Below are 11,261 nucleotides of genomic sequence, written 5' to 3' on the forward strand. Positions count from 1 at the left end.
CCCCTTTCCTTTCCAGTCCTGATGAGGGGTCTCGGCCCAAAACATCAACTGATTATTCATTTCCATAGATGCTGCCTGACACGCAGAGTTCCTCCAGTACTTTGTGTGAACCCTTTCCCAACCACTTGCTTTCAACTATCACTTTCTAGACTATTCCCCTACTCCCCACCCCACGCAACCTTCTTAACCTGGCATCTTCCCCCTTCCTTTCCGGTCCTGATGAGAGGTCTCGGCTCAAAACATTGACTGTTCATTCACTCCCATAGATGCAGCCTGACCTTCTGAGTTCCTCCTGCATTCTGAGCGTGTTACCTTATAAAGAGCGTATTTTTTAACACGGGTTAGTTATAAAGACCAGCGATACAAAGTCTTTGCCTGTTCGAAGGGTAACAACCGTAAGCTGACAAAATGGCTGTGTGTTCTGTGTGCTTTTGAACAATGGTCCATCTGTAATTTGCTTTAATTTTCGATCACGTTTCGTTTTGAATGATGTAATTTTATCATGGGTGAATACTTTATTGTCGCCAAACAATTGATACTAGAACGTACAATCACGCAGCGATATTTGATTCTGCGCTTCCTGCTCCCTGGATTACAAATCAATAGTAAATATTATAAATCATAAACAGAAAATAGAATAATGGGAAGTAAGGTAGTGCAAAAAAAACCGAGAGGCAGGTCCGGATATTTGGAGGGTACGGCCCAGATCCGGGTCAGGATCCGTTCAGCAGTCTTATCACAGTTGGAAAGAAGCTGTTCCCAAATCTGGCCGTGCGAGTCTTCAAGCTCCTGAGTCTTCTCCCGGAGGCTACCAAGAGAGGCGTAGGGCGTTCCTTCCCTCCCGCCTGCAGGTCACCCTTGGGCAAAGTGCAGCACCTATCTTCCCCCCACCCCCCTGATCAGGGTCACGTGAAGCTATGGGGGAAAGTGATGCATGTTCGTATGTGCGTATCACAGGTCCTGGTTATGCGACCACTGACACAAGGCAGACATTCTCTGATAATAGCCCAACTACTAAAGACACTGCCCAGAAGGAGACAACGGCAAGCCACTTCTGTAGAAAGAAAAAATTGCCAAGAACAATCGTGGTCACGGAAAGACCATGATCGCCCACGTCATATGACATGGCACGTAATGAACTAATGAACAAATATTTGATCTGGATGCCAAAATCAGATTTAATATCTGTTGCTTATCTACTGAGACCTTCATGGAAGTTTAAAGCATGGGCAAACTATTAGAGGAAAGAAACCTAGAGAAACGTTGCCGTTGTGTCTAGATGCTTATCAGTGATTCGATACCTCATGCTCTGGTGAAGGAAGGAAATAAATGAGAGGGGAGAAAGAGGGAATGGTTAGATAAATGGTGTCCATTTAGAATAAAATGGAAGCTACATTCATCCAGTGTTACCCAGGTAAAACAGCTGTAATGATCTATCCTTGATAATATATCCACAGATAAACCAGCGGCTTCAGTACAGATTTTACGCTCACACAGAACAGAAAGACTTATTCACAATGCTTTGGGGTGGGTCCGCAATTTTCTGGACTTAAGAGACGGAATTTTAAAGTTTTAAAGAAAGGCAAAGTTTAGAAAATATTGTCGTTGATGGCACTGAATCTGAAAGTACGGTACACAGACAACAACGTGAGCAATTGTAATCAAGTTTCTCAAGTCAAAAAAAAAGTTGTGTTATTTAATCATTAAATAATGTTGCTTGATTGTTAAATAATGTTACCTGATCGTTATTGTTCGCAATTAACTTTTGCAGGCAATGTGCCTTTACTTTGAAGATTTGGATTACACTGTGGTGAGAAGGGCCCAGAGATTTCAGTTGATCCGAGTGTTTTCCCAGGCTAGGAAAGTCGAAGACTAACGGGCAAATTGGAGACACAGCACAGAACAACTGCACTGCCAGCAACCCAACTCACACAACAATCTGCAATGACCCTTTAACCTACTAACCCAGGAGTCCCCAACCTTTTTTGCACTGCAGACCGGCTTAATATTGACCATATTCTTGCGGACTGGCCGACCCGGGGTGGGGGGCTGAGGTTGCAAACGGACAAGAGTAGCAGTCAAATACGTTGTGGTTGCCCGGAAAAGACTACAATGACCATGAAGCTTTGCGCGGGCACCAGTGCGCATGCGTGTACCTGCCGATTTTTTTTTTGCAATCGTTTTTGGCGATTCTGTTCGGGGGGGGTGTTAATCACGACCGGAATGTAGGTGATAAGTGGCTCAATTTGGTTTCTAAAAGGGTTTATCTAACAAATTTAATATTAAACACACAGCACATATTTTCCTTGCGTGAATACAGTGATAAGTCAATTATCAGGGGAGGGCAGGGGAGCTTGAAGTAAGTGTTGGACGAACTTCCAGCAGAAGTGGTAGAGGCAGGTTCGATATTATCATTTAAAGAAAAATTGGATAGATATATGGACAGGAAAAGAATGGAGGGTTGTGGGCTGAGTGCAGGTCGGTGGGACTAGGTGGGAGTAGCATTTGGCACGAACTAGAAGGGCCGAGATGGCCTGTTTCCGTGTTGTAATTGTTATATGGTTATATAAATAAGTCAATAGCATCATAACATTTTAAGTAATGTTTGGATATCAAACACACAGCGCATATTTTCCCCGTATGAACATATAAAATCATTGCAACACACCAATATCGCTGAATCAGTGGGAGCCCTGGGCTTGTTTTCCTGCAACACGACGGTGCCATCGAGGGATGATGGGAGACAGCGATACTCGAAGGGGTTCTTTATGTCCATCTATTCCGCAATTTAGTTTTCGTTGCATTCATTGCAGAGATATGTTGGAAATGGCAGCAACGTTTTCAGTGCTTTCGTGGCTATCTCAGGGTATTTAGCCTTGACTTTGATCCAGAAAGCCGGCAGAGATGTTATATCAAACCTACTTTTCAGCCCGCCGTCATTTGCAGGCTCGAGGAGTTGATCTCCTTCCCGCGCTGACGCACGGGTAATGAGCTCAACAGTGGGTGTGACAGGGAATGAGGAAAGGTGCAGCTGACTCATATCTTCGCGGCCCGGTGGTTGGGGACCGCTGTACTAACCGGAATGCTTTCGGACCGTGCGAGGAAACCAGAGCGCCAGGAGGAAGCCCGAGGCAACAAGGTTTTACCCTGAGAACAAAAACCATCTGGCTCAAAAACTATAAACACACAGGAGATTCTGCAGATGCTGGAAGTCTAGCACAAAATGCTGGAAGAACTCAGCAGGCCAGGCAGCATCTACGAGAATGAGATAAACTGTCGATGTTTCGGGCCGTGACTGTTCTTCAGGGCTACAAATCTGCTGATGACACAACTATTGTTGGCAGAATTTCAGATGGTAGCAAGGATCCGAAGAGGAGTGAGGCATATCAGCTGGTTGAGTGGTGTGGCAACAATCTGGCACTTTGTCAGTAAGACCAAGGAACTGGTCGTGGACCACAGGAAGGTGAAGTTGAATCACAACCTCCCTACACCATAGCCGGTCTGTGTGAAGTCAGCAGTGGGATGGAACCAGCAAGGTCCAGTCCATCATAAGTTTTAAGCAGCATTTAACTAATGCACTACATCACAAAACTTACCACAGTGACAATAAGGCCAAGGAATCGACTGTGGGCGTCAGGAAGGGGAAGTCAAGGGAACACACATCAGTCCTAATCAAGGGGACTGTGGAAAGGGTGAGTAATTTCAAGCTCCTGAGTGTCAAGGTCTCTGAGGATCTATCCTGGGCCCAACATATCGATGCAATTACAAAAAAAAACGCACAGAAGTGGCTACATTTCATTAGGAGTTTGAGGAGAATTGGCAGGTCATGAAAGGCACTCCCTAATTTCTGGAGGTGTACCACGGAGAATGTTCTAACTGGTTGCGTCGCTGTCTGGCATGGAGGGCACACCACACAGGATCAGAGGAGGCTGCAAGACGTTATAAATTCAGCCAGTTCCAGCACGGGCATTAGCCTCTCCGGCATCCAGAAAGCCTTCCAAAGGCAATGCATCAAAAAGAGGGGGCATCTATTATTAAGGACCCCATCACCCAAGATATGCCCTCTTTTCATTGCTACCATCAAGGTGGGGGTAGAGGTGGCACACTCAACAATTCAGGAACAGCTTCTTCCCCCCTGCCATCAGATTTCCGAATGCACAACGAACCCATGGACACTACCTCAGTAATTTTTAAATATCTATACATTTAATATTTGAAGGGTGATTGATAAGTTCGTGGCCTAAGGTAGAAGGGAGTCAATTTTAGAAAACCTAGCACGTTTATTTTTCCTACATTTACACACTTAGTCCAGCGGTCGTGGAGCATACGGATCCTTTCTTTGTGGAGGTTGGCGCCTTGGACCTCCAGAAAGTGGAGTAGGGGTGACTGATAAGTTTGTGGCCTGAGGTAAAAGCAGCTGAGTTATTAACTTCAAACTTTCTGCAAAGAGTTGACCTGCGTGTGCATGTCACGAGAGCTGTGTAACTCATCTCCTACCTCAGCCACGAACTGATCAATCACCCCGATGCGTTAACTGATGAGTTATTACCTTCAAACTTTCTGCATAATCACTCAAAGAGTTGAACTGCATGTGCATGTAACGAGAGCTGTATAACTCATCTCATTCTACCTTAGGCCACGAACGTATCAATCACCCCTGCTGTAGACCACCTGGAGGTCCAAGACGCTCTCCTTACATGCACGTGCAGTTCAACTCTTTGAGTGATAATGCAGAAAGTTTGAAGTAATTAACTCATCTCCTTCTACCTTAGGCCACAAACTTATCAACCACCCCTGCTGTGGACCACTTCTACAAAGAAGGGATACGTATACTCCACGACCGCTGGACTAAGTGTGTAAATGTAGGAGGGGACTGTGTTGAAAAATAAACGTGCTAGGTTTTCTAAAATTGTCTCCTTCTACATTAGGCCACAAACTTATCAATCACCCCTTGCGTATACAGTAATTAAAGAAAATTATGTATTGCAAGCGTAAAAGAACCAAACTTCACAACGTATGCCAGTGATATTAAACCTGATTCTGGGATGAGGTGAAAGTAAGGAAACAGCATCCTTCCTGGAGGAGATAGATGAAAGAGTTAGCGAGTTTGCAGAAGATGTCAATGAGAGGCCATTAGAGATTCAGAAAAGGAAGCGAAGTGTCAGAGTAAATCTGTAAATTCGGAGTAAATCCAGGTAACTCTGCGGGCAAGATAAAAGTTGGTGGCAAAGGTGATGAAAATGCTGGGCTCCGCACCAGAGTATGAAGCAGCTCTGATATTATAGATGGCGGGGAGGGGAAGGCGGAGGTGTGTACAGGGATATGTTTGGACAAACAAAAGTTATCTGCAGCGAGAGCCCATGTGACTGTATCCTTTTAGTCCGATTACTCCTCAGAATTTTTTTGAAAGTTTGTTTAAGCTTACTACAGGCTCTTCGACCTTTCGGCTCATTTTTAAACAGAACTGAAGTTCCCCTCAACTTCCTCCGGTCAAAGGCAAAAAATATCAGCGCCATCGACCTGTGCACGTGCTGGATCCCCAAACCCCTGTCACAGGATTATCCTTCAGATACACTGAGAAAGATCTGAGCTCAATTCAGACCAACTTTGTTCCATTTCAGATCCATGTTTAAAAACAGGCTAATTAAATGAATCCGGGAAAAGAATCTCAGCTCCTTTTGGCATGTCAGTCAAACAACTTTTTATATTAAAAATACACAGGTGCTTGACTTAATGATTTTTTAAAAACTATATTAGAGGAACTAAAACAACAGGAATTCTGCAGATGCTGGAAATTCAAGCAACACACATAAAAGTTGCTGGTGAACGCATTCCACATCCCATTCCCATTCTGATATGTCTATCCACGGCCTCCTCTACTGTAAAGATGAAGCCACACTCAGGTTGGAGGAACAACACCTTATATTCCATCTGGGTAGCCTCCAACCTGATGGCATGAACATCGACTTCTCTAACTTCCGCTAATGCCCCACCTCCCCCTCGTACCCCATCTGTTACTTATTTTTATACACACATTCTTTCTCTCACTCTCCTTTTTCTCCTTCTGTCCCTCTGAATATACCTCTTGCCCATCCTCTGGGTCACCCCCCCCTTGCCTTTCTTCCTGGGCCTCCTGTCCCATGATCCTCTCATATCCCTTTTGCCAATCACCTGTCCAGCTCTTGGCTCCATCCCTCCCCCTCCTGTCTTCTCCTATCATTTTGGATCTCCCCCTCTCCCCTCCCACTTTCAAATCTCTTACTAACTCTTCCTTCAGTTAGTCCTGACAAAGGGTCTCGGCCTGAAACGTCGACTGTACCTCTTCCTAGAGATGCTGCCTGGCCTGCTGCGTTCACCAGCAACTCTTATGTGTGTTGTTAGAGGAACTAATCGTGTTTTCAAGAGTTTTGACAGAATCAGAAGGGATTCGAGCTGGAACAGAAAACTTAAAGACTGCTTTTAAAGTATAAGTGCACTATATCATCACACCAAAGGGATACACTTTGTGCTTTAGCTATAACAGGGTACCTCAGAAAATTTGTCTGCCACCATGTAGCGAACACGCCAGGATTTATCTTCCACTGCCTGCCGGAGGGTCGGCATCACCAACGCTTCCAGGTCTTCCTGGGGCAGCAGCTGGGCTATGCTCACACAAGCCTCAACTGCCAACAGCCTCACCGAATCCTGTGAGAAAGATGTTCAAACCGGGTTTGAGCTGGTTCTTAATTTAAAAAGAAATTGATTTACTGAAGTTAACATTAGGAAGAACTAATCTCATCAAAAAAATTATAAAAATAAATACTGACAATATAACAATTGTTTCCTACATGATATACGCTCAGATCACCCAGAAAGTAGCAACAGGTTTCGTTACTTTGCAATGTGTGCTGGAATCTTCCCAGGATACAAGTACTGGAATGGAGATTTGGAGTGTTTCGACATGCAATCTTTGATGGAAGCATTCCTTGGATTAGTATATTAGCAAATGTCATGACAGAGCAAAGATTTATCGATGAACCAATCTTCTTTCTCCTGCTCTTGAAGCACCACTCTCTGCTGAGTGAATCTCCAAGCTAATCACCCGTGTGGTCACTTTTCACCGTAGGATGTAGGAGCTGAATTAGGCCATTTGGCCCATCCAGTCTGCTCTGCCATTTCATCGTGGTTGATCCATTTCCCCCTCAGCCCAATCTCCTGCCTTCGCCCCGTATCCCTTCATCGAAACATTGAAATCCACAGCACATTACAGGCCATTCGGCCCCAAAGTGGTGCCGACCAAGTAACCTACTCGAGAAACTGCCTAGATTTTCCCTACCGTATAGCCCTCTACTTTTCTAAGCTCCATGTACCTATCTAAGAGTCTCTTAAAAACCCTACTGTATCCATCTCCACCAGCTTTGCTGTCAGTGCATTCCACACACCCACCACTTTCGAGGTGAAAGACTTACCTCTGACGTCCCCCTTATACCTACTTCCAAGCACCTCAAAACTATGCCCCCTCATGTTAGTCACTTCAGAACTGGGAAAAAGCCTCTGGCTATCCACACGATTAGTGCCTCCTATTGTGTGCAGTTTTGGTCCCCTAATCTGAGGAAAGACATCTTTGCCATAGAGGGAGTACAAAGAAGGTTCACCAGATTGATTCCTGGGATGGCAGGTCTTTCATATGAAGAAAGACTGGATGAACTGGGCTTGTACTCGTTGGAATTTAGAAGATTGAGGGGAGATCTGATTGAAACGTATAAGATCCTAAAGGGATTGGACAGGCTAGATGCGGGAAGATTGTTCCCGATGTTGGGGAGGTCTGGAACGAGGGGTCACAGTTTGAGGATAGAGGGGAAGCCTTTTAGGACCGAGGTTAGGAAAAACTTCTTCACACAGAGAGTGGTGAATCTGTGGAATTCTCTGCCACAGCAAACTGTTGAGGCCAGTTCATTAGCTATGTTTAAAAGGAAGTTAGATATGGCCCTTGTGGCTACGGGGATCAGGGGTATGGAGGGAAGGCTGGGTTCTGAGTTGGATGATCAGCCATGATCATAATAAATGGCGGTGCAGGCTCGAAGGGCCGAATGGCCTACTCCTGCACCTATTTTCTATGTTTCTATGTTTCTATCATCTTATACACTTCCACCAGGTCATTTCTCATGCCCTGACTAATCAAGAATCTATTAACCTCTCTGCCCCGAATATACCCAATGACTTGGTCCCTGTGACAATGAATTCCACAGATTCTCTGGCTGAAGAAATCCCTCCTCATCTCCACTCTAAATGAACTGTTACATGCTCAAGGAGATCTGTTTTTTTTTCCGTGAGAATGTTGTAATGGCCCCTCTCAGCGGCAAGTAAGAAATCAATCACTAGAAAGTGGCTAAATCCAATACCACCTACATTAGAAGATTGGCACGAAATTACCTTGGAAATATTTAAAATGGAAAAGTTGATTTACTCCCTGAGAATTCAAAAAGAAAAATTTTATCAAATCTGGAATAAGTGGATTGAATATATAACCCCAATGCGAGCAGACTTTAGATGACTCTCCTAATGATTTATACTGCTCTTCTCATCAACACAGTAATATTGCTAACATAAGCACCCCTAGTCTAAATGTTTACTGTTTTTGTTTTCTTTTGGAAAATAGACAAGTAAAGGAAAAGATTTGGGAAAGGGATAAAAAATGATAAAAATTAAATAAGTACATAGGGATTGGATAATTATGCCTGGGGGGCAGGAGCAAGCGTGAACAAGTTAGGATATAAACACTGACAATGGTTGTTACATAGGCTTACATACAACATTTTGAACCAGAAGAAATGGTCCAGAAGAGAGATATGGAAACTATTGTTACTATGTTTCTTAACAACTAACACCATTACTTAGTCTAATAGATTAGAATTACCACTGTACATAATTATCTATTTAAGAAGGTTATAAGTGTGGAAAAAGTACATGATACTTGTGAATTCCTTATCCAAATAAAAATAAAAAATTTAAAAAAAAGAGAATGCTGTAATGGTCTTTTGGAGGTCACCTGATGTGATTTTCCCGCCGATGTGAGGTCACGTGATGACATGTGCCCCCGTGACTATATAAGGGTTGACTCAGGGGACGCAGTGGGTTTCTGAGTTTGTAGATTTCCAGGTAGAACGTGCTGTGCCTCCATTTCTGTTGCGTGTGTGTTTTTGTGACGCAGTTTCATTTTTAAAACGGAGGGCGCGTTCCCTTGTAAGATATTGTATTATTGGACTGGAAATTTGTGGCTGGAAGTGCCAATTTACTCAATTCTGACGGTTGAAGGGAGAGTGAAGAATTCATCCAAGTGCAGGATCGAGAGAAGTCGGCATCGGTTGGCAGTTTAATAAAGGATCGACCTTATTGAGTCTTCGTTGGAGAGAACCTGCATCGAGATAACTCTTGCAAAAGGGCAATGAGTTCATGCAAAAAGGATCTCTCTCTCTCTCTCTAAAGGTCAATCGATTTAAACTGTTTATTTTCGGCATCGGGAATCCTGTGGACAGAACCGGCAGCAAAGGTGCGTCGGTGAAGAAATCTTTCTCCAGAGAAGTCTCTCCCAATTGAATGTGTAAAACTGTTGGACTTTTGAAGTTATCGCTTTAAGAACCAGAGTCGAGTGGAGTTGGTGAACGGCTGTATACCTGTTTAACCTCCGGTTAAAGTTTTCCTTTGTTTTTTTTTCCTTATCGTTTATACATGTTTAATAAATGTTCGGTTGTTTTTATAAAACCTGTCTCGATTAATATTCATTGTTGCCGGTTATGTAACAGGACAAACCTGTATTCTGAGATTCTTTCCTCCGGTCTTTGGCCGTCCCACCCTAGAAAACGTCCTCCCCATATCCACTCTAGAGGCCTTTCAGTATCTGATAGGATACAATGAGATCCCCCTCCCCCTCATTCTTCTGAAATTCAAGTGAGGACAGGCACAGAGCCATCAAACGCTCCTTATACGACAAGCCTTTCAATCCTGGAATCACTTTCGTGACCCCCCTTTGAACCCGCTCCCGTCTCGGCTTTGTTAGATAAGGGGCCCAAAACCACCTTCAATGTTCCAAGTGAGGCCTTACAAAACGTGAACACTGCATCCTTGTTTTGATATGCCAGCCGTCATTGGTGGGGTCTGAACCTCGGGGCAAGTGTCAACACCTCCTTGGCTGCTGATGTGAAGGTTTATTTCCAGGAGTCACTGGACAGTAACCGGAAGAGAAGCTTACTCAACGCCAAGGAGCCCACGTCCAACCGTTAACCAGAAGCTGGGTGAGGATCAAAGCTCCCCTTCAGCGTACCGTTTCTGTACGGCTCTGGCTCCTTAGTACACGAGGATACTGCGGAGTGTGTCAAGCCTTTTGCTCGTGGGTATTTTAGGTTGGGGGAATATGAAAGGACACACACTGATTAAACGGTTCGCTCTTCAGGCAGAAGCCTCAAGATAACCATTTACTTGGAAGAGCATCTCCAGCTGGAGTACTGGAATGGTGTAATTATGTCGCTCGATTGACAGGCACCGCTTCCATCTGCTGTGGACAAAGGAACTTTATAAGGCAGGGGCTCCCTCGGTTGATGGTAGGGGGTCGATGGCGTAAAAGAGGGCTGTGAACCCCGGTTACAAAGCTAAACAGATGGTGCAGACTACGACAACAGAAACTTTGCAAGCAGGAAGTAGCATTAACAAGGTGCAGCACATTGAGTACACAGACACATTAACCGCATGCAACTCAGTTCTTTCTCACGGACAAACCACCCGTACTGATCTTTCCCACCTCCAGCTCATCCGTACAGTGAAATGCAAGTGGTAATCAGGGGGGAAAAGAGTTATGCAACTGCTCCAGTGAGCGGAGTGACAGCCTGTTACCGGAATGAGCCAAGTACTCGCTGTTATTTCAGAGTGCCACGACACGTGGGACACAGAGGCTCCTCAGTACAAGGAACTGACACACACGTGACGCAAAGCCAAGGCTACAGCAGCAGCTTCAGCGAGATAGATCATGACAAGATCACCATGTTTACATCTTTTCTTCCTAGAAAACAGGGTTTCCCTTCCACTATCATCAACGCCTCCCTCATCCACATCACCTACATTCCCACCCCCTTGTCCTCACCTACCACCCCACAAGCCTTTCCAGCGCATTGAGGAATTGGGGATATAAAAAAAAAATCGTTTTGAACCTATGTAGCCTCTGGCTAAATGAATAATTGGGACTGAATAGGAACTTTTGAACTGAAGTAAACAGGCTCATTACCAGCTCT

The 11,261-nt window shown here is 44.5% G+C and overlaps 1 protein-coding gene across 1 annotated transcript in view; it reads right to left on the reverse strand.

Annotated features, from left to right (window-relative positions):
- ppp2r1ba (protein phosphatase 2, regulatory subunit A, beta a) overlaps positions 1–11,261 on the reverse strand; it is a 90,699-nt gene that overhangs the window by 41,860 nt on the left and 37,578 nt on the right. Inside the window, exon 6 of the mRNA XM_063038161.1 lies at positions 6,529–6,684. Coding sequence (XP_062894231.1) covers positions 6,529–6,684 — 156 coding nt within the window. The remainder of the gene's footprint in view (positions 1–6,528; positions 6,685–11,261) is intronic.

This window comes from Mobula hypostoma, chromosome X2, assembly GCF_963921235.1.
Source record: "Mobula hypostoma chromosome X2, sMobHyp1.1, whole genome shotgun sequence".
NCBI classification, from domain to species: domain Eukaryota; kingdom Metazoa; phylum Chordata; class Chondrichthyes; order Myliobatiformes; family Myliobatidae; genus Mobula; species Mobula hypostoma.